The 24,473-nt window shown below is 43.4% G+C and overlaps 1 protein-coding gene across 4 annotated transcripts in view; it reads left to right on the top strand.

Moving 5' to 3' along the window:
* Window positions 1–10,304: 10,304 nt before the first annotated feature.
* The window catches only part of vars1 (valyl-tRNA synthetase 1), a 95,452-nt gene continuing 81,283 nt past the window's right edge, over window positions 10,305–24,473 (top strand). Inside the window, exons 1-4 of one of the 4 annotated variants that reach the window (XM_059970956.1) lie at window positions 10,305–10,323; window positions 10,430–10,509; window positions 13,059–13,463; window positions 20,115–20,258. In XM_059970956.1, the coding sequence (XP_059826939.1) occupies window positions 13,101–13,463; window positions 20,115–20,258 (507 nt within the window). In that variant the 5' untranslated portion in view covers window positions 10,305–10,323; window positions 10,430–10,509; window positions 13,059–13,100. The other 3 variants (XM_059970957.1, XM_059970959.1, XM_059970958.1) reach the window with 3 other exon arrangements.

The raw sequence follows: 24,473 nt of genomic DNA, 5'->3' as shown, positions 1-24,473 counted from the left end.
CCATGAACAATACCTCATTAGCAAAAGAAAATCTGCAGATGCTGGAAATCCAAGCAACACACACAAAATGTTGAGGGAACTCAGCAGGCCAGACAGCATCTATGGAAAAGGGTCAATGTTTCAGGCTGAGGCTCTTTGGCAGGACTGGAGAAAAGATGCTGATTTAAAAGGTGGAGGGAGGGTGGTGGCAGGGACAGAGAAACACAAGGTGATAGGTGAATCCCGAAGGAGGAGAGGGTGAATAAAGAGCTGGGAAGTTGATTGGTGAAGCAGAGACAGGGCTGGAGAATGGGGAGTCTGATAGAAGAGGTCAGAAGGTCATGAGATAAAGAAAAGCGGGGAGGACCAGAGGGAGGCGATGGGTGGTCAACAAGATATGGCGAGAGAGAGAAAATGAAATGGGGGAATGGTAAAGGAGAAGTGGAGTGGGAAATTACCAGAAGTTCAAGAAATCGATGTTCATGCCCCCAGGTTGGAGGCTACCCAGACAAAATATAAGGGGTTGTTCCTCCAACCTGAGTGTGGCCTCATCTTGACAGTGGAGGAGGACATAGATAGACATTTTGGAATGGGAAGTGGAATTAAAATGGGTGCCACTGGGAGATCCTGCTTTTTCTGGCAAACAGAGCATAAGTGTTCGGCAAAGTGGCCTCCCGATCTAGGTGTATGTCTCCCGATCTAGGTGTATGTCTCCCGATCTAGGTGTATGTCTCACTGGTATACAGGATGCCACACCACAAGCACTGGATACAGTAGATGACCAACAGGCTCACAGTTTCACCTGGAAGGATTGTTTAGGGCCCTGAGGGAGGAGGTGTAGGGGCACTTGTTCCGCTTGCAAGGATAAGTGACAGGAGGGAGATCAGTAGGATAGGACGAATGGACAAGAGAGTTGCGTAGGGAGCAATCTCTGCAGAAAGCAGAGAGTGGCGTGGAAAGGGGGAAGGGAAAAATGTGTATGGTGGTGGGATTCCATTGGAGATGGTGAAAGTTGTGAAGAATTATGTGCTGGTCACAGCACCTGGTGGGGTGGTAGATGAAGACCAGAGAAACCCTATCCCTGGTGGAGTGGCAGGAGGATGGGATGATGGCAAAAGAGTGTGAAATGGAAGCGATGTAACCACATTGGCAGTATTGGTTGTGGAGGGAGGGAAGCCCCTTTCTTCGATAAAGGAGCACATCTCCTTTGTTCTGGAATGAAAAGCCTCATCCTAAGATCAGGTACGGCGGAGATGGAGGAATTGAGAGAAGGGGATGGGTTTTTTACAAGTAACAGGGTGGCAAGAGGTATAATCTAAGTAGCTGTAAGAGTCCGTGGGTTTGTGATACACATCAGTATATAAGCTGTCTCCAGAGATAGAGAGATTGAGGAAGGGGAGCGAGGTGCTGGAAAACCAGGTAAACCTGAGGGCAGGTGGAAGTTGGAGGCAAAGTTGATGAAGTCGACAAATTCCACATGGGTGCAGGAAGCAACACTAATGCACTCATTGATGTAGCGTAGGAAAAGTGCGGGACGGTCACCAGTGTAAGCTTGGAGCATAGACTGTTCCATGTAGCCAACAAACAGGCAGGCATTGTTGGGACCCATGCGTGTGCCCATGGCTACACCTTTTGTTTGAAGGAAGAGGGAGGAGCCAAAGGAGAAATTATTTAGAGTGAGGACTAGTTCCGCTAGGCGGAGGAGAGTGGAGGTAGAGGGGAACTGATTAGGTCTGGTGTCCGGAAAGAAAGGGGAAGATTTGAGACCTTCCTGGTGGAGGATGGAGGTGTATAGGGACTGGACATCCATAGTAAAAATAAGATGATGGGTCCTTGGAACCTGAAGTCCTGGAAAAGATCCAGAGTGTGAGAAGAACACTACCTCACTATTTTTTTTATATTTTTAAAAAAACTTTCTATATATATAAAATAAATAATTACGCTGCCGCAAAGTTAACAAATTTCCCGACATCTGCCAGTGATATTAAACCTGACTCTGATTCTGAAGCAGAAAGCAGCCACTCAGCCTCATATTCCCGCTCCTGTCACTTAAACGATGATGACTACATCAGCACCTTTAGATTGGGAGATTTAACTTGGTAGATTGGTTTATTATTGTCACATGTACCGAGGTATGGGGAAAATCTCTGACTAAATGTCATCCATCCCTTCATCATGTCAGTGCATTAAGGCAACAACAGTGTAGAAAGGCAGGGGGTAGAATAGGGGTTAGCACAGTCACTTTACAGCAACCACCGATCGGGGTTTGATTCCTACTGCTGTCTGTAAGGAATCTGTATGTTCTCTCCGTGACCACATGGGATTCCTCTGGGTGCAATGGATACCTCCCTCATCACAAAGGCTTATGTGTTAGGGTTAGTGAGTCGTGGCATGCTGTGAGCCAGGTGACACTTACAGCCCCCAGTGCTATCTGTGCTGATCCGATTTGATGCAAGTAACACATTTCACTCTATGTTTCGACATATGTGAAAAAATAAAGCTAATCTTTATCTTTGCAAGGGAAAAGCCGTAATAGAATGCAGAATGACGCATTACAATTACAAAGAGTGAGTGCAATGCAGGCAGATATTAAGGAGCAAAGCCATGACACATAGATTGTTGGGTCAAAAGTCCATCTTATCATACTAGGAGACCATTCAATAATCTTACGTGCATTAAGGCTGTTGTATAATCTGCCTGATGAGAGGGGGAGGAAGTTGAATGTCTGTGATGGGTGTTGATCACATCAACAGTGTGTGAGCCTGTAGTTGAGGCCACTAGGAACATTTCTGGCCTCTGTGTAGCTGCATCCATTAATATCAAGAAATTTGTGCCCATAAAATGGGCAAGCAAAATCCACATGAATCCCGGGGCAGGGTAATGCAAGCAATTCCCAGGGGTGGAGGGGTGCTGTTCTTGGCATCTTCTGGATGTGTTGGCATCCTGAACGGTGCATAGCAAGCTGCTCGATATGCTGATCTATCCCAGGCCACCAGGCCTACAATTTTATTTTGACCATGCCTAGATGACTGGCGTGTATCTTCTCCCACACTTGATGGTACAACAAATCTCAGTCCCTCCATGAGTCAACCCCCACCAAGGGAAAGTTCATCTCAGTGCTGGTAAAAATGGGGGAACTAGGAACTCTGCTACACATTCCGGCCATTTTTGGTTGCCCACTAGACCTGAGACAGTGTGGGGTCTTTTCTGGTTTCCCTTTATATTACAGTATCTGACATTGCAGGCCGATTTTTATTACAGAGAATACATCTTCTGTAAACTTTTCAGTTATCTCCTTTCCTAAACAGGACAGTCCATCAGCATTTACATGATCAGTCAACCTCTTGAATTCGATCTTGTAATTGTATCCTCCAAGAAACAGAGCCCAACTCTGCACTTGTGCTGCTGCTGTTAGTGGAACACACTCCCATCGATTGAAAATGGACACAATTGATGATCAGTACTGAGGGTAAACTCTTTCCCATACATGTGACATGAGTGTGTGAATACCCTGTCTGATGTCACCATTCCTTTGTCCTTTGGAAAGCCATCTCACTCGGCTTTATCCACTGACATTTCTTCCCAATCTGTAGTAATGAGTTCGAGGGGTGGAGCACAGTTGGCAGGTCTGGCAAGAACTTGTTATATCATGTGACAAACCCTAAAATAGGACCACAACTGTGATCTGTGAAACATCCCTTCAACCCGAGTCAATCAACTATAGACAACCCAAGACAATGATACCCTTCAACTCAAGACAAATCAACTCGAGACAACCCGAGACAATCAACTAGAGACAACCCGAGACAAAGATTCCCTTCAACCTGAGACAATCAACTAGAGAAAACTGCAAACGCTGGAAATCTGAGCAACACACACAAAATGCTGGAGGAACTCAGCAGGCCAGGCAGCAACTATGGAAAAGAGTACAATAAACATATTGGGCAGAAACCCTTCGGCAGGACTGGAGAAAAAAAACTGAGGAGTAGATTTTAAAGGTGGGGGGAGGGGGAGGGAATCACAAGGTGATAGGTGAAACCTGAAGGGGGATGAAGTTAAGAGCTGTGAAGTAAATTGGTAAAAGAGCTTTTAAATGGATCTGGAAACTGTGTGGTACAAGCTGGTGGCGAAGACATTCCCAGAAAGGATACGACACGGCTGTGGTAATAGATCTGGGTAAGCATGTGGTCGAAGGGTCAGAGAGCAGCAGGGATCACAGAAGGGGAGCAGTGAGAGAGGGTTTCACTGAACTCTTGTCAAAGGGTAGGCATCCCTTGAAGAGACTTCACAGTGTAGTAATTCAATCACAAACAGGAGAACATCTGCAGATGCTGGAAATCCAAGCAACTCACACAAAATGCTGGAGGATCTCGGCAGGCCAGGCAGCATCTAGGAAAAGAGTATAGTCGATGTTTTGGGCCAATGGTTGATGATCAGAAATGAGGGTAAACTCTCTCCCATTTAAGTGCAGGTTGATTTGTTTTGCACCCCATACCATGCTCAAGACTGTTCTATCAGTCTGTGCATAACTTTTCTCTGCAGCAGTGGGAGAATGTAATGCACAGTCTAAGGGGCGTTCATTTCTATCTCTCATAACATGTGACACGACTGCACCTACATCATATGGTGAGGTGCCACAGGCAAGCTTCACTGGATAATATGGATCATAATCTGTGAACACAATGTCTGACGTCACTATTTCTTTTGTCTTTTGTAAAGCCATCTCTCACTGCTTAACCCACTGACATTTCCTCCCAATCCGTATTAATGAGTTCGAGGGGTGGAGATTGGCAGGAGCCTGGTATATTAAGTGACAAATCCTAAAAAAGGACCACAACTGCGATACATCCTTTCACCTTGAGACACCCACCATCGCTTCAATTTTCTCAGCAGTTTTACTTGTGTAATTCTTGTACATCAATGGTGTGACTACAGTAAGACATGCTTAGTTCAAAGAATTCAATCCTGTTGCATCATGCACTGAGCACATTATCTTCTAATCTTTTTAACAATTTCTTGAAATTTTGGAGATGTTCCTTGTCATCCTCACCAGTAGCAATGATGTCTTTCTGGTAACACTTAGTACTTGGGCTGCCTTGCAGAAGCTGGTCCAGAGCATTTTAACTGAGTGCAGGTTCAGATACTACTCTAAAGATAAACCTAATATAGTGATAAAGCCCTTATTGTGAGAAGAACTTTGGTTTCTGCTTCCATTTCCATTTGTAGGTAGGCCTTAGGGAAGTCCACTTTGTTGAGGTGCTTCCCTTCTGAAAAGTTTGCAAAGATACCCTCTGTCCCGGGCAGAGGGTGTGGAGCTATTTTCAGTACTGGGTTGATTGTGACATTAAAATCGTCACAGGTCCTGACAACCCCATTCGATTTAGCTACTGGGACCACTGGTACTGCCCATGGACTCCACTCAACCTTGGAATGTAGTCCTTTAGGTTCCAGGTGATCTAGCTCATTGGTTACTTTATCTCGAAAGGTGTAAGGAACCAGACAGGCTTTGTAAAACTTCTGTGTGGTATTTTCATTTAACACTATTTTTGTGTTTTCCAAATCCATCCTTGAACACTCTGTGGCATCATCCAGTACTTTTCTTAATTCACTTTCAGTTGACTCTATTGCAGGCGATGTGATATGCAAGTGATGGATGGATCTCTAATCAAGGTGTAGTTGTCTAGTCAATCACTGCCCCACAATGCTGGCTTTCTTGCTCATACAACATACATGTCAAATGTGGCCTGCTGGTTGTTATATTTCACTGTTACAAATATCATTCCCATAGGCGTTATCTTTTCTCCAGTACAAGTTCTCAGTTGGAGGATCCAGTTCAGTATCTTTGAAATGTTGTCCAAACTCATTTTGAAACAGCTGAGCTAATGACCAATTCCAGTTTAATTAATTTGCCTTTCACTTCTGATGTAAGCCATATTGCTTGTCTCTTATTAGTTTTCACAATTTAAATCTCAAGGGTACCCAGTCCTATGTCACTCTCATCGTTATCAGAATTTTTATCATCAACATGCAGACTGGTTCCCTTTTTGAGACTCAGCGTGACTTTTTGTATTTATCTCTTCTGTATGCAGTTCATTCATTTTTGTCCGCCCAACTTGCTGTTTGTATGTGTCCTACTTTGTTGCATTTTCTGCAAGGTTTGCCTTTAAACCTGTTTTGGGCTGGTGCATGTGAGCCCCTGAAACAACACCAACACAATGGTAGTGTAGCATCGAAGTAAGTTACAGGAAGTTGTAAAATTAGACAGCTCCATATCAAAAGTTTCAAAGGTACATTTAATGTCAGAGAATGTATACAATATATGTATAACCCAAAATGTTTTGCAACCCTGAAAACAGAGGAGTGTCCCAAAAGAATGACAGTTAACTGTTAGAACCCCAAGGTCCCCCCCCCCAGCTCCTCTCCCTCCCACGAGTAAGCGGCAGCAAGCAACGATCCCCCCTCACACTATTGGAGTATAAAAATATTATGGAGTATAAAACTTGTATTACTTGCTGTGTAACCAAAACTATGTAGTCAGTTTGCTATGCATGTACCCAAGATGAAATGCTAGGAATGTAGAAGACAATGGTGTGTTAATATATGTTAATGAGAGGTAGCAAAGAGATGTAGTCAGCTTTGAAGTTTGCTATTTGCTATGCATGTATCCAATTGAATGTAGAAGACAATGGTTTGGTAATGAGAGGTAGCAAAGAGATGTTTTGCTTTGAACTTGTTTGCTGTGTAACCAAAACTATGTAGTCAGCCTTGATGTAGATTATGTAGTTTGAACTTGCTATTTGCTATGCATGTACCCAATTTAGTAGGAGAATGAAATCTTAAGAATGTAGAAGACAATGGTGCGTTGGTGAGAGACGGCTGGGAGATGTGGATTGGAACATGATTAAGTCAAACGTGTGAAACTGGACCAGGATTTTGCTATAAAAAATGCAGTGCCCAAGGATCAGTGGGCAATCAGCAGCTAGCTCACTGACTGTCTCAGCTTTGATTTGCAAATTAAAGTTTAACCCTTCTTGAAGAATCTTCTGCGTCTCCTGGTCATTTGTGAGGCACGAAAAACCACGACAGCACGAGCAAAAAAAACCGGCACCCACCACCAAGCCCTCAAGCATACCCCAAAGCAACAGCAAAGACATAGACTTGCAATATCCCAAAGACTACGCGTTCACCCAGTATTTGACATACCACAGGTTTTCTCTCTCTCCATAATAAGGGAGAAAATGGTGTCTCCGTTTCACAGCAAGAGGGGAGACATAACAAATGACTCGCTAGTTTACGGTGTTAAAGTCCACTGCATCGCTTTTACTGAGCTCTGTGCCCAAAGAGCCATAGATCTTCCGGCTCCCACGATACACCGATCTCCTGCTGGGTCACCGAGCTTCGATCCGCCTGTCTCGAGCCATGAGATCTCGGACCTCCGAAGGCAAGCTAAGTTCTCAGGCTGCATCCTTGGCATGTCGAATAATGGCCAGTCGTGAGATCCCGAGAGTGGATCCCATTCCCGCAAAGAACTGAAGTCAGAGTGTAACTTTAGATCAGGGTCTTCAAAAGAACCCTGAAAGGGAAAATTAGAGATGATGATGATGATGTGGACTCAGGCCTGAGAGGCCAACGTCGGGCATTTTCATGCCTTACAAGGCGCGGAACGAAAGACTGTGTGGCGCATCACTCCTCACACTGACATATGGCAGTGTTTTTCTTTATTTTATGAGGCCCAGTTGCGAGCTCAAAAACTCAACCCGGCACAGACGGAAAGCCTACTCGGGAGCGGCCTGACTGGATTCGAGTAGGAGATTAGAGGTACCTTTGTGGTATCCAAGACATCTTCAAGGAGTGGTGCCTTAGGAAGGCAGTTTCTATCATTAAGGACCTCCATGACCTGCGACATGCCCTCTTCTCATTGCTACCATCAGGTAGGAGATACAGAAGCCTGAAGGTACACACTCAGCGATTCAGGAACAGCTTCTTCTCCTCTGCTATCTGATTCCTAAATGGACATTGAACCCATGAACACTCTCTGCACTTCTTTATTTTTGCTTTTACACTACTTATTTTAACTTAATTATTTAATATACATATATACTTACTGTATTTCATATTTTTCCTATATCTATCATGATTGTACATTTTACTGCAGCTGCAAAGTTAACAAATTTCCCAACATATGCTGGAGATAGTAAACCTGATTCTGATTCAGATTTGTTTGGCCAGACAGGTTTCTCTGTCAATCGTTTGAAGAGAACGGTGCCAGTTGGTAGAGAGGGAGGATGTCCAGGGCTGTCAGAACCACTTCCAGCCATCCCAGAGTCAACTCCTACAACCGCCATGGATGAGGCCCCAGAACCTGAGATTGCTTCACAAGTCCCACCTGCCAAGCAGAGTGAGCCCCCATGTTAGGAAAGAATAAGAAATTCCACAAGAATAAGAAATCCTCCACAGCGATTAAATCTTTAGACCTGAACAGGATAATTAAAATTTACAAGGCTGTGGATGCCTATATAGAAGCTGTATTATACAATGTAGTATGTGTGTGTGTGTGTGTGTGTGTGTAATGATTAGAGGGCAATACATTACAATTTTGAGTTAAGATGCAGTCTATATTGGAGTTAGAGTTTATAGCTGAGCCGGGAGGAGTGTTGTGGATTTAATATTTCTATAATATTTGAGTAAAATTGTAAATAAATTCTTTGTTGCTCTCGTAATTTATTATGGCTTATATGTAACAAGTATGTGAATGACATACGTCATTACGGCATGGCATCATATGTGTGTGTCTCACTAAAATGAAATCTAAATGCACATGTGTTAACCCTGGCACTGTGTTTTTCTTTCAATTAGTTTTATGTTCTGGAATTACAATACATAACACTCCACATACAGCTTATCCAGGCCCCTCAGAATCATATACAGACTTGACTATATGTTTTAGTCAAGCTCCCTCTTCTAAACTCAAACCTTGGCCAAACTTTCTGAATAAGTGATGCACCATCAATAACTCTCAGAGACGTGAGGCCAGAGATAGGCTTTTATTATCTGGAAGAAAGCACCGTCAGCAGCAAGAGACCATCACACAACATCCTGGAGACTGAGGGAGGAGCAGTGCCCCAATCGCCTTTATACAGGGGTCTGTGGGAGGAACCACAGGAGCAGTCAGCAGGGGGCGTGGCCAGACAGGTATATGTAGTTCACCACAATAAGACAACACACCAACTCCAGATGTCAGTCTTGCAAATCATCTCTGAATTGCATCTGACACTAAATTAGGAAACCAAAGCAGTTCACAATTCAAACGTTGTCTTATTAATGTCCTGTGCGACTGAAACCAAGCCTCCCTACATTTCATCACCTCCTTCTGCTTCCTCAAATCCTTCCCTTTATTCCATGGTCTACTGTCAGATTCTTTCTTCAACAATTGGAGAAGAGGTGCAGGAACCTGAAGACCTACACTCAATGATTTGAGATCAACTTCTCCCCTCCATCATCAGATTTGTAAATAGTCAACAGTTGTATGAACAACTGCCTCTCTATTCCTCTTTTTCACAATTTATTTTCTTCTATAATTTACAATAATTGTATATCTTTGCTGCTGTGATAATGAAGTTCAAAATAGGTTTATTATTAACAAAAAAAATATATATATATATGTCACCATGTAGAACTCCGAGATTCATTTACTTGCAGGCATTCATAATAAATGCAAGGAACACAATGGATTCAACGGAAGCCCCCACACAACAGGACGCACAAACAAGCAATGTGCAAAGGACAACAAACTGCAAATACAAAAATAAAAATAAATAATAATAAATAAATGCTAAATAAGGCTATTGGCATTAATTTAGTTTTGTATACTTTCAATTTACTATCCTGCCCATCTTTGTGTCATTTCATATACAATCCAAAAAAGTTTCACTCTGCTTCCTTGGATGAGAGTGTTACCCTATTACAAGAGATTAGAGGTGTTGGGATCTGTATTTGGAGTTGGGAACAATAAGGGATAATAATATTGGAAGAGGAATATTGAAACAGATAGGAACATAACGGGTCGATGTTGAGATATTTCCATTATAGAAACAATCTTAAGTAAAGGAATATAGTTACAAAATAAGAGAGTGTCAAACGTATATGGGGTAAAAGCACTGACGATACAATAATCTTTCAGTTTCCACGTATAGGACCCGTAGAGCCCAAACATCCAGTTTGATGATGCAAATCAAGTCTTCCAGCCACAAGGTGTCAGTGACAACGCAACGAAAAATCTGTATGCGCTTATTTATGTGCCCTTTTCACTGCCGGATGAGAATAGAAAGGAATCGACTCTCTTTGGTACGATAATTAGCAAAAGTTTAGCATACTCTCCCTAAACAGAGACAAATAGTGATAAGGTGTGACGCACAATATTTTGAGTTGAAATCGGGATCTTGTTTTTCAGGACGGAGCGAAGGCCAGACCTAGCTGGGGGGTCCTAGTTCGGCTCCTTCCACGAGGGTGTCAGTGTGGGACGCGGAACCGGTGAGTGTGCTGTGAAGGGAGGAGCTGATGGTTGCAAATTGCTAGGTTAGAGCCGGGGGGAGATGCATCAACCGTTTTGTATCAATGTGCGAACCCTCGGGTATGTCGCGGCGTTTCATTTCATCCGCGGGACCCTGCTCCGTCACCTCGCCACTGATTGGAGTGCCCGCTCCGGAACTTCTCATGAGCCGGGGCAACTTGACCAGCTGATGCAACCGGCTGTCACATAGCAGAGGTTAATTTCTATAACGTACGATAAGATCACGGTAGCAGGATCTCAATGTTTACTTTTATATCCCTTTTTAAAGTCTCATGATTATCCCCAGTGTGTTTATAAGGAGGACTGAATTCAAGTTTTCTTTTGTTTCGTTTTACTGGAAATCTCATTTTTACTCCTGAGAGTTTCTCTGGGCAAATAACCTGCAGGCGAGCACAACACTCTCGCCGCTCATTGTATACCGAAACTTGCATGCATTGCAAAAGGGACAACCCTGGATTCAAAGTCGCATCTTCCCTACGTTCTCTGTGGCGTCTTGTCACCTCTACATCTCAAACCTGGTCTGGTTTCACAAGCGGTGGGAGTGGCAAAAAGTTGATGTTCAAAGGGAAACGGCTGTCTTTGCGCTGAAAACAAATGGCATGTTGTCCTTTTCTGCTCGAACTACACAGGGCCTTGGGAGATTGCATCTGGGGTGGAGCTTACAGTTCTCTGCTGCCTAAACCACTTTATGCTGGCTGTAGATGGAATTCACGGAACAGGTTTTCAGGTCTGTCAGAGCAGTGATTGGGGTAGACTAGTTAATCTCTGGCACGTCAGATTCAGAGTCAGGTATTCAGTGCTGAAATAGGCCTTTTGGCTGAACTTGTCCACGTTGACCAAGACGTATATCTGAGCTAGTCCTATTTGCTTGTGTTGGCTCAAATTCCTCTTTATCCGTATACCCATCATAACTGTCCCCTTCTCTGCAGCTTCTTCCATCCCCTAAGAAAATGTTTCCCCTTAGGTCCCATTTCACTTTAAATCTATGTCCTCTAGTTTTAACTCCCCTACCCTGTGATCGTCCACCTTCTCTAAGTCTCTCGTGGTTTTGTATAGACCTCTGAGGCCACTCCCTTAGTCTCTTTCCCTCTTGGGGGGGGGGGGTGGGGGGAGAAGGTTCCAGCCAATCCAATTTATCCTTGTAACTCAAGCCTTCAAAGTTCAATGAAAATTTAGTGTCAAAGGTGTATCTCACCATTTATTACACTGGGATTCATATTCTTGTGGGCATTCACTGAAGAACAAAGAAACACAACCGAGTCGAAAAGCTGCAGAAATAAAGGCTAACAAACATCCAATGTACAGAAGAGTACGAGCTATGCAAATATATATAAACAATAATAAATAGGACAGGAGTAACACTGAGGACAGGAGTTGTAAAAGTCCTTGAAAGAGAGTGGAATCTGTTCAGTGTTGTGGTGCGTGAAGTTATCCATGCTGGTTCAGGAGTTACGCAGGCGTACTGGTAATGTCTTCTGTTCCAGATTTCCTGTAACTTTCCAAGTGCAGATGCACCAGTGACTACAGCTAGCATAGCGTTTAGCATAACACTAGTACAGCGCTGGTGACCCGGGTTGGATTCTGTCTGGAGTTTGTACATTCCCCCCGTGACTGCAAGGGTTTCCTTGGGGTGCTCTGGTTTCCTCCCACAGTCCAAAGATGTAGGGGTGAACAGATTAATTGATAGTGTGTGTAATTGGGCAATGGAAGGGCCTGTTGCCATGCCATATCACTTTAAAAAAAAGTTGTCTCAGCTGCTGGGATGTTACTTGGTTATTTTGCTTTTGCATTACCACCTTACAGCAAATTGTTAATGCTGTGTTGAAGATGGTATCCCAAATGCGTGGGGTGATAAGTAATTTGTCCCTGGTTCGCAGGTGAGTGCTAGAACCTTGAGAGAGGGAGAGGAGTGGGTGAGAATCTCTACTGAAAGTGAGGGATTTAGTCAGATCCTTCACAGGTAAAGCTCTCCCTCACCACTGAGCACTGCCGCAGAAAAGCAGCATCCATCATAGAGGACCCGTACCATTCAGGCCACGCTGCCCTCTCATCCAGCCATCAGGCAGGCGGTGCAGGAGCCTCCGGTCTCACAGGAACAGTTATTACCCGACAACGATCATGCCTGTGAACCAGCATGGATATCTTCACTCACCTCAATGCTGAGCAGAATCCACAGCCTGCAGAACTACTTTCAGGGACTCTGCACCTCATGTCCTCAGTATTTTTTATTTGCATAGTTGGTCTTCTTTTACGCAATACTTTGCCAGTATTTGTTTATGGGTAGGTTTCAAAAATTCTAATTTATTATTTTCCGTAAAATGCCTGTCAGAGTGTAAATCTCAGGGTTGTATGTGTGAAATATCTGTACTCTGATATATATTTACTCTGACATTTGAGAATGAGAAAAAGAGGGATTGGTGCAGGATTGGTGTATCTGGGTGCTTGGTGGTACTATAGGCTCTGACAAAAAATAATATTAAGTTTAAAACAAGATTGTGCTTTTTTTTAGACCCTTCCCCACTCTTGCAGCTGGACACTGGAATAACTCACAATGGCCCCGCCGTCGCTCTACCTCTCTCCTCACCCTCATAACTTCCAGAACGCCAGGGTTCTTATTGCTCTGGAGTACGGGAAGCTGAAGCTGAAGGTGGTGGAAGTCCGTGGACCATCAGCCGGTGATGCATTAATGAGCTCGACACCAGACAGGCTGCCGGCCCTGGAAGTCGCCCCCAAAACGCACATCCACGGCGCGTCTGCAGTGGCGCACTACCTGGTCCCCGAGCGGATGAGGGGCTGCGGCCCAAAGGAGGCTGCCCTGGTGCAGCAGTGGGTGAGCTACGCGGACATCGAGGTGGTCCCATCGGCCTGTGCCTGGGCCTTCCCAGCTCTGGGCTTACTGAAGCACAACAAACAGGTACTATCCTTCAAACTGAGCCCCCAGAGGGCAGCCTCGTGGTGCAGCAGATAGAACTGCTGCCTCACGGCTCCAAGGATCCCGGTTCATTTCCAATATCACTGACATGAGTCATGAAATTTGATGTTTTGTAACAGCAGTACATTGCTAGACATAAAAAACAATTCTCCTCAAACTCCTAATGAAATACAGCCAGTGTTTTGGGCTGAAACCCTTCATCAGTGGAATAGGATTGCTCTGTGGACCTACTACACAGGCTCAGTGGGTTGTGTAACTGGAGGATTATTAAATGCCAGTGCAATACGCCGAAATGTGGAGAGGATGTTTCCTATCGTGGGTGAGTCTAGGACCAGAGGGCACAGCCTCAGAATAGAGGGACATCACTTTAGAACAAATGAGGAATTTCTGAAAGCATATAAAAATCTGCACAATACTGTAGAGGGGAGTTAGGCCACCCAGAGTGTAGTCACAGGTTGCCACAGATGGCTGTGGAGGCCAAGCCATTGGCTATATTTAAAATGGAGGTGAATTAGATGCAAGAGCAGAATTAGGCCATTCCATATAAAACCATATAACCATATAACAATCACAGCACGGAAACAGGCCATCTCGGCCCTCCTAGTCCGTGCCGAACTCTTAATCTCACCTAGTCCCACCTACCCGCACTCAGCCCTCCACTCCTTTCCTGTCCATATACCTATCCAATTTTACCTTAAATGACACAACTGAACTGGCCTCTACTACTTCTACAGGAAGCTCATTCCACACAGCTATCACTCTCTGAGTAAAGAAATACCCCCTCGTGTTTCCCTTAAACTTCTGCCCCCTAACTCTCAAATCATGTCCTCTCGTTTGAATCTCCCCTACTCTCAATGGAAACAGCCTATTCACGTCAACTCTATCTATCCCTCTCAAAATTTTAAATACCTCGATCAAATCTCCCCTCAACCTTCTACGCTCCAATGAATAGAGACCTAACTTGTTCAGCCTTTCTCATTCAGCCCATCAAGTCTGCTCTGTCATGCAATTATTATCCCTCACAGACCCATTTTCCTGCCTTTGATACCTTTACTAATCAAGAACTTATCAACCTCATATTAAATACATGGGGAGAAGGCAGGAGAATGGAGTTGAGAGGGAAAATAACTTGGCCATATTAGAATGGTGGAGCAGACTCGATGGGCTGAATGGTCTAATTCTCTGCTTACAGTACTGTGCAAAAGTCTCAGGCACCCGAGATTTTTTACGTGGTTTCAGACGGTATGGCCTCCACAGAGCCTCAATCTCAACATCGTCGAGATTTTCTGGGATTACCTGGAGAGGCAGAAGCAAGTGAGGCAGCAAAAGTCTGTAGCAGAACTCTGTCATTCCGGTGGCTTAATCAGCAACGGGGGCAGCGCAGAGAGGATTAAATAAAAGTACAGAAGGGACAAGTGGAGCGGCCATTGTTGGGAGTGGGAGTGTCGGGCTTTGGCTCAAAGGTGGTTTTGACTTGGAAGAGGCATTAGCTTTGGGTAAGTTTCTCATTACAAACGAGAAAATCTGCAGATGCTGGAAATCCAAGCAAAGTGCTGGAGGAGCTCAGCAGAATCAATGGGGGAGAAAAGCACAGTCAACGCTTTGGGCCAAAATCTCTGGTCCTGCTAAAGGGTCTCGGTCCAAAATGTCGACTGCACTTTATTCCATAGATGCTGACTGGCCTGCTGAGCTCCTCCGGCATTTTGTGTGTGTTTCCGGATAAGTTTATGTTAAGTTTCCCTTTTTTCCTTACTGTGTCAGGGGAATTGTTGTGGTTTAAATAGCCATTCTGTGTCTTTCATCCTGGATATTGGAGATTAGGAGAAGTGCATCCAGCTGCAGCTCCTTGAAGACCGTGTTCGGAATATGGAGCAGGAGCTAGTTGACCTTTGGCTTGTACGGGAGAGTTAGGGGATCATTGATTAGAGTTACAGGGAAGTAGTCGCCCTTAAGTTGCAGGAGGCGGGTAGCTGGGTGTCTGTCAGGAGAAAGCAGTTAGTGCAGAGCACCCCATGGCCATTCCTCTCAATAGTAAGTGTAATGTTTTGGATACTATTGTGTGGGATGACCTCCCAGGGGAATGCCACGAAGACCGGGTTACTGGCACTGAAGGATGGCTCTGTAATGCAGGAGGGAGAAGAGGGGAGTGACAGTGATAAGGGGACTCAATAGTCAAAGGAACAAGATGGGAGATTCTGTGGATGTGAATGGGACATCCGGATGGAATGTTGCAACCCAGGTGCCAAGATCAGGGGCATTTCTGATCTCTTCCACAGCATTTTGGGGGGGGAGGGAGAGGAGTCAGATGTCTTAGTCCATATTGGTGCCAATGACATAGGAAGAAAAAGCAAAGAGGTCCTGAAGGGAGAATTGAGAGAGTGAGGCAGAAAGCTGAGATCAGGACCTCCAGAGTGGTCATTTCTGGTTTGCTATCTGTGCCATGCACCACTGAGGATATAGAAGCAAATGATTTGGCAAATTAATGCGTGGCTGAGAAGCTGGTGCAGGGGGCGAGGCTTCAGGTTCTTGGGTCTTTGGGATATCTTTTGGGGGAGGTATGACCTGTACAAAAGTGACAGGTTGCACCTGAGTCAGAGGGGAACCAATAGTCTTGCAGGCAGGTTTGTTAGAACTGTAAAGGAGGGTTTGAACTAATTTGGCAGGGCATGGGAACTGGGGTGAAGGGATTCAGGCTAGGACGGAAAGTAATAAAGCAAGGATAATTAATATTAATTAATATAATAAGTAATAATTCAGTCAGACAGTCAGGAAAGGCAGGCAGCTGATAGGAGAAAAATACAGACAGCAAGGTGAGTATCAGTGCATTAGGGATGCAGAATCAAAAAGGGTAGCAAATACAGTACTCAAAGTATTATATCTCAACACACGGAGTGTTAGAAAGGAGGTGGATGATCTTGTTGCACTTTTACAAATTGTTGGGTATGATGTTGTGGCCATCACTGAATCGTGGCTGAAGGATGGTTGTAGTTGGGAGCTGAATGTTCAAGGTTACACATAGGAGGGATAGGAAGTTAGGCAGAGGGGGTGGCATGGCTCTGCTGGTAAAGAATGGCATCAAATCATTACAAGGAGGTGATATAGAGTTGGAAGATGTTAAATCGTTGTGGGTTGAGTATCTGGGAAAAATGAGTAAGGTGCAGGACAGATATATTTCGAAAGCAAAGAGATACAGTGCTCAAATGGTAATTCCAGTTCTCCAGAACCATGTCAGAATCCAATGATTTTTGAAAGATCATTATTAATGCCTCCACAATTTCTACTGCTACCTCTTTCAGAACCTAGTAAAAGTTTTTCAAGTATGTTAAAAATAAAAGAGAAATGAGAGTGGATACAGGACCGCTAGAAAATGGGGCAGGAGAAATAATCATGGGGGATAAGGAGATGGCAGATGAATTAAATGAGTACTTTGCACCAGTCTTTACTGTGGAAGACACCAGCAGTGTCCCAGGTGTTGAAGGGTGTGAGGGAAGAGAAGTGGGTGCAGTTACTGTTACAAGAGAGAAGGTGCTCAAAATGCTGAAAGACCTAAAGGTATATAAGTCACCTGGACCAGAAGAATTGTATCCTAGGTTCTGAAAGAGGTAGCAGTAGAAATTGTGGAGGCATTAATAATGATCTTTCAAAAATCATTGGATTCTGACATGGTTCTGGAGAACTGGAATATTGTAAATGTCACTGCACTCTAAGAAAGGAGGAAGGCAGCAGAAAGGAAATTATAGACCAGTTTGTCTGGCCTCAGTGGTTGGGAAGGTGGTGTCAATTGTGAAGCATGAGGTGATGGAGTACTTGGTGACACTGGACAAGAAAGAACAAAGTCAACATGATTTCCTTAAGGGAAACTCTTGCTTGACGAACCTGTTGGAATTCTTTGAGATGATTACAAGTGGGATAGATAAAAGGGAATGCAGAGGATGTTGTATATTTGTATTTTCAGAAGGCCTTTGACAATGTGCCACACATCAGGCTGCTTACCAAGTTGAAAACTCATGGTATTCCAGGAAAGTTACTTGCATGATTAGAGCATTGGCTGGTTGGTAGGAGGAGGCAGTGAGTGGGAATGAAAGGATCCTTTTCTGATTGGCTGCCAGTGACTAGTGATATTCTGCAGGGGTCAGTGTTGCGACCTCTGCTTTTCATGCTGTATATCAATGATTTAGATGATGGAATAAATGGCTTTGTTGCCAAGTTTGCTGGTGATATGAAGATTGGTGGAGGGGCAGGTAGTGTTAAGGAAACAGGAAGGCTGCAGAAGGACTTAGACAAATTAGGAGAATGGGCAAGAAAGTGGCAAATGAAATACGGTGCTGGAAAATGAATGGTCATGCACTTTGGTAGAAGAAATAAATGTACAGACTATTTTCTGGTTGGGGAGAAAATCCAAAAATCTAAGATGCAAAGGGTCTTGTGCCGAACACCCCAAAGGATAACTTGCAGGTTGAGTCGGTGGTGAGAAAATCAAATATGATGTTCGCATTCATTTCAAGAGGTCTAGAATATAAGAGCAGGGAAGTGATGCTGAGGCTTTATAAGGCACCTGGGAGGCCTCACCTTAAGTATGCTGAACAGTCTTTGGCTCTTTATATGAGAATAGATGTGTTGGCATTGGAGAGGGTTCAGCGATGGTTCACAAGGATCACAAGGATTTTGGGAATGAAAGGGATATCATACGATGCTTGATGGCTCTGGGTCTGTACTTGCTGGAATTTAGAAGGTTGAGTGGGGAACTCATTGAAATCTTCGAATGTTGAAAAGCTGAGACTGTAGATGAGGAAAGGATGTTTCTCATGGTGGAGGAGTCTGGGACAAGAGGGCTCGGGCTCAGGACTGAGGGACGTCCATTTAAAACAGAGATGCGGAGGAATTTCTATAGCTGGAGGGTGGGGAATATGTGGAATTTGTTACCACAGGAGGCTGTGGAGGCCAGGTCTTTCGGTATATTTAAGGCAGAGATTGATAGGTTCCTGTTTGGACTTGGCATCAAAGGTTACAGGGTGAAGGTTGGGGAAAAGGTTGAGGAGAGGAAAAAAACGATCAGCTATCATTGAAGGACAGAGAGCAGTCTTGATTTGCCAAATGGCCTAAATCTGCTCCAAGGTATTATGGTCTAAGTTGTCCAAGAAGATTGCCCAACAATCTACCAGTTGATTTTCTTATAAAACAACTTGATAGTGTACTTAAGAGAATTGATGCAGTTTTAAAGGCAAAGGGTGGTCACATCAGATATTGATCTGATTTAGTTTATTTTTATTGTTTACTGCATTTTATAGTAAATTTTTTGATATTTAGAGACCATTTCATTATTTTTGACAGCACGTTCGCTTTACAGAATTTCATTTACATGTGCATACAACTTCTGAATGTCTTCTGGTCTAACTGTGATTCAGACATTTAAGTGGAGGCTGAACAATCATTGGAGATGGGGACGGTGAAGGGAGATGGGAGGAATGACTGGGCTACTCCCCCGAGTGAGAGGGTTGTCAACTGGCTTAAAATGATGTCATATTCTTTTGGGGTTTGGAAGTACAATGGGTGAAGGATGTCAGGTCCTGAGGGGGCTGCGCTTGTGTCGTTGTGCTGAGCCTGCTTCTGGGAGAGTCTCGATCAAAGGGCCATGGCTATGTCTGCCAGCTGTTTGGAAAAGCCAATCAGTTTCCCTCCTCTGCTCTCACTTTGCCTTGAGTTCCCCTTCATAATTTTAAGGAGATCGGAAGGAAATACAGGGTAGGTGTCAGAGTTAGTTTTTTGATCTGCAGTGTTTGGTGTGTGGAATGTGCTGCCAGGGTGGGGGTACTAGGTAGGCACGTGCATGATTGAAAAATGGAGGGTTATGTGGGAGGGAAGGGTTAGATTGATTGGCTTTCAAATAGGTTACAAGGTACAGTACTGTGCTCTCGTGTTCTGTGTTTATCCCCTTTGCCCAAAGCAATGGAACCTGTCTCCATTCAGCAGTCACTGCATTCCAGATGGCAACCACTCCCTTTTGTAAATAAAGTGTCTTAGAGTTCCTGTGCATTTTTGCATGACTCCACTTGAAAGTTCAAAAGTTCAAAGTAAAATTTATTATCAGAGTACATACAAGACACCACAGAAAACCTTGAGATTCTTTTTCCTGCTGGCATACTTAGACAACCTATAGCACAGTAACTGTAAACAGGATCAATGAACAACAAACTGTGCGAGCAAATAGAAGATGAGAGGTAAAGAGTCCTTAAATTGAGACCATTGGTTTTTGAACCAGGAGGCCAATCCTTCCCCTCTAGGAACATCCACTGACTCTTTCCATTCCCTCCGTCTTTCTAGCTTATTAACGTATTATGGCGGGGGAAGAGTGCATTCAGCTCAGAGTAGATGCCAGTTACTGGCGGAAGAATTCCCCCACCCCCCTCAGTCACATTGGACCTGCTGCCCGCATGTGGGGGAGTATCATTCAGTGAGAGTGAGAAGGTGTAAACTTATGAAAGACTGCGCCAGAGATGAGGATTGAAACTGGGTCCTTTGGTTGTGAGGCACAGGAACTCACTGCTGACTTCTGTGCCTCCCTGAAATGTTTCATGTTTCTAATGGTACCTTGGTTGTTGAATAAGCTCCCCCTCTCATTATCTGTTATTACAGGCCGTTGAGAGAGCAAAGCTGGATTTGCAGAAGGCTCTTCGGCTCCTCGACGACCATCTCAAGCTGCGGACCTACCTGGTGGGGGAGGCGATCACCTTGGCGGACATTGCCGTGAGCTGCGCGCTACTGCTGCCCTACCAGCACGTAAGTCGCATGATTTCTGCGGGCAATTTCCAACAAGCTACAGCTATCTTCCACACTGAGGCTTCCTTCAGTGGCTGTGACCTCTGTGTTGTGGTGTTGGAAGGAGTCTGCCCCTTTATTCTTGATTGGTTAAATAGGACGATGTCCCATGGTAACTGGTACCTGGTTTATTACTGTAAGGTACCGAGGTACGGTGAAAAGCTTTGTTTGCATGTCTTGTAAGGACATTTAAAAGGATCAAGGATCAGCTTAATTTGCTTTACAATTTACATCTATGGCTTCCCTGTGGCCCAACATTTTAATTATGATTCCCATGCTGACAGGTCTGTCCATGGCCTCCTCTTATAACCATATAACAATTACAGCATGGAAACAGGTCATCTCAGCCCTTCCAGTCCGTGCCGAACACTTACTCTCACCTAGTCCCACTGACCTGCACTCAGCCCATAACCCTCCACTCCTTTCCTGTCCATAAACCTATCCAATTTTACCTTAAATGACACAACTGAACTGGCCTCTACTACTTCTACAGGAAACTCATTCCACACAGCTATCACTCTCTGAGTAAAGAAATACCCCCTCATGTTTCCCTTAAACTTTTGCCCCCTAACTCTTAACTTATGTCCTCTTGTTTGAATCTCCCCTACTCGCAATGGAAAAAGCCTATCCACGCCATACTTTAAAATAACCTCTACCAAGTCCCCCCTCAAACTTCTACGCTCCAAAGAATAAAGACCCAACTTGTTCAGTCTTTCCCTGTAACTTAGGTGCTGAAACCCAAGTAACATTCTAGTAAATCTTCTCTGTACTCTCTCTATTTTGTTGACATCTTTCCTATAATTCAGTGACCAGAACTGTACACAATACTCCAAATTCGGCCATACCAATGCCTTGTACAATTTTAACATTACATCCCAACTCTTATACTCTTTCTAAATCTTTTTATTATTATTAGTAATATGAACAGAATACAAATGATATATTGATAAAGAAATTACAAACATACAAATTCCATTACATATGGAAAAAAAACATACATAATAGTTACAATATAAATGAGTTTACCAAGACATAAGCCATACAATATATGTATGAACATGGTAAGTCTAAATATTTCATAATATATGATATAAAAAAAACAGAAAAAAGAAAATATATATAATGCAAAACTAGCTAATCTACTAATCTAATAACTAATATAGAAGAAAAAAGAAGCAAAAAAAAAAGTGAGAAAAAAAAGGGGCTGTTTATAATATCTCACAAAAATAAACCAACTCCTATACTCAATGCTCTGATCTATAAAGGCCAACATACCAAAAGCTTTCTTCACCACCTTATCCACATGAGATTCCACCTTCAGGGAACTATGCACCATTATTCCTAGATCACTCTGTTCTACTGCATTCTTCAATGCCCTACCATTTACCATGTATGTCTTATTTGGATTATTCCTACCAAAATGTATCACCTCACTTATCAGCATTAAACTCCATCTGCCATCTTTCAGCCCACTCTTCTAACTGGCCTAAATCTCTCTGCAAGCTTTGAAAACCTACTTCATTATTCACAACGCCACCTACCTTAGTATCATCTGCATACTTACTAATCCCATTTACCACCCCATCATCCAGATCATTAATGTATATAACAAACAATGTTGGACCCAGTACAGATCCCTGAGGCAGACCACTAGTCACCGACCTCCAACCTGACAAACAGTTATCCACCACTACTCTCTGGCATCTCCCATCCAGCCACTGTTGAATCCATTTTACTACTTCAATATTAATACCTAACGATTGAACCTTCCCAACTAACCTTCCATGTGGACCCTTGTCAAGGCCTTAATGAAATCCAGAAAAACAACATCTACTGCTTTACCCTTGTCAACTTTCCTAGTAACCTCTTCAAAAAATTCAATAAGATTTGTCAAACATGACCTTCCACGCACAAATACATGTTGACTGTTCCTAATCAGACCCTGTCTATCCAGATAATTATATATACCATCACTAAGAATACTTCCCATTACTTTACCCACCACTGACGTCAAGCTGACAGGCCTGTAATTGCTAGGTTCACTCTTAGAAACCTTTTTAAACAATGGAACCACATGAGCAATACACCAATCCTCCGGCACCATCCCTGTTTCTAATGACATTTGAAATATTTCAGTCAGAGCCCCTGCTATTTCTACACCAACTTCCCTCAAGGTCTAGGGAATATCCTGTCAGGACCTGGAGATTTATCCACTTTTATATTCCTTAAAAGCGCCAGCACTTCCTCCTCTTTAATTGTCATTGTCTCCATAACTTCCCTACTTGTTTCCCTTACCTTACACAATTCAATATCCTTCTTAGTGAATACCGAAGAAAAGAAATTGTTCAAAATCTCCCCATCTCTTTCGGCCCCACACATAGCTGTCCACTCTGATTCTCTAATGGATCAATTTTCTTCTTCACTATCCTTTTGCTATTAATATAACTGTAGAAACCCTTTGGATTTACTTTCACCTTTCTTGCCAAAGCAACCTCGTATCTTATTTTAGCTTTTCTAATTTCTTTCTTAAGATTCTTCTTACATTATAGTGTATTATAGGCCACCTAATGGGGAGTGTGAGTTGGAAGAGCAAATGTGTAAGGAGATAGCAGATATTTGTAGTAAACACAAGGTGGTGATTGTGGGAGATTATAATTTTCCACATGTAGACTGGGAAGCTCATTCTGTAAAAGGGCTGGATGGTTTAGAGTTTGTGAAATGTGTACAGGATAGTTTTTTGCAACAATTCATAGAAGTACCAACTAGAGATGGGGCAGTGTTGGATCTCCTGTTAGGGAATGCGATAGGTCAGCTGACAGATGTATGTGTTGGGGAGCACTGTGGGTCCAGTGATCACAATAGCATTAGCTTCAATATAATTATGGAGAAGGACAGGACTGGACCTAGAGTTGAGATTTTTGATTGGAGAAAGGCTAACTTTGAGGAGATGCGAAGGGATTTAGAGAGAGTGGATTGGGTCAAGTTGTTTTATGGGAAGGATGTAATAGAGAAATAGAGGTCATTTAAGGGTGAAATTATGAGGGTACAGAATCTTTATGTTCCTGTTAGGTTGAAAGGAAAGGTTAAAGGTTTGAAAGCATCATGGTTTTCAAGGGATATTAGAAACTTGGTTCAGAAAAAGAGGGATGTCTACAATAGATATAGGCAGCATGGAGTAAAGGAATTGCTCGAGGAATATAAAGAATGTAAAAGGAATCTTAAGAAAGAGATTAGAAAAGCTAAAAGAAGATACGAGGTTGGTTTGGCAAATAGGGTGAAAGTGAATCCCAAAGGTTTCTACAGTTATACTAAAAGCAAGAGGATAGTGAGAGATAAAATTGGTCCCTTAGAGAATCAGAGTGGTCAGCTATGTGTGGAGCCGAGGGAGATGGGAGAGATTTTGAACGATTTCTTCTCTTCGGTATTCACTAAGGAGAAGGATATCGAATTGTGTAAGGTGTGGGAAACAAGTAAGGAGGTTATGGAACCTATGACAATTAAAGAGGTGGAAGTACTGGCGCTTTTAAGAAATTTAAAAGTAGATAAATCTCCGGGTCCTGACAGGATATTCTCCAGGACCTTGAGGGAAGTTTGTGTAGAGATAGCAGGAGCTCTGACGGAGATCTTTAAGATGTCATTAGAAATGGGGATTGTACCGGAGGATTGGCGTATTGCTCATGTGGTTCCATTGTTTAAGAAGGGTTCTAGAAGTAAGCCTAGCAATTATAGACCTGTCAGTTTGACATCAGTGGTGGGAAAATAAATGGAAAGTATTCTTAGAGATAGTATTAATAATTATCTGGATAGACAGGATCTGATTAGGAGTAGCCAGCATGGATTTGTGCGTGGAAGGTCATGTTTGACAAACCTTATTGAATTTTTTGAAGAAGTTACGAGGAATGTTGATGAGGGTAAGGCAGTGGATGTAGTCTATATGGACTTCAGCAAGGCCTTTGACAAAGTTCCACATGGAAGGTTAGTTAAGAAGGTTCAGTCGTTAGGTATTAATGCTGGAGTAATAAAATGGATTCAACAGTGGCTAGATGGGAGATGTCAGAGAGTAGTGGTGGATAATTGTTTATCGGGATGGAGGCCGGTGACTAGCGGGGTGCCTCAGGGATCTGTTTTGGGCCCAATGTTGTTTGTAATATACATAAATGATCTGGATGATGGGGT

Source organism: Hypanus sabinus, chromosome 5 (genome assembly GCF_030144855.1).
Source record: "Hypanus sabinus isolate sHypSab1 chromosome 5, sHypSab1.hap1, whole genome shotgun sequence".
Lineage (NCBI taxonomy): Eukaryota > Metazoa > Chordata > Chondrichthyes > Myliobatiformes > Dasyatidae > Hypanus > Hypanus sabinus.
The sequence above is the reverse complement of the archived record's forward strand: the minus strand, read 5'-3'. Positions and strand labels throughout refer to the sequence as shown.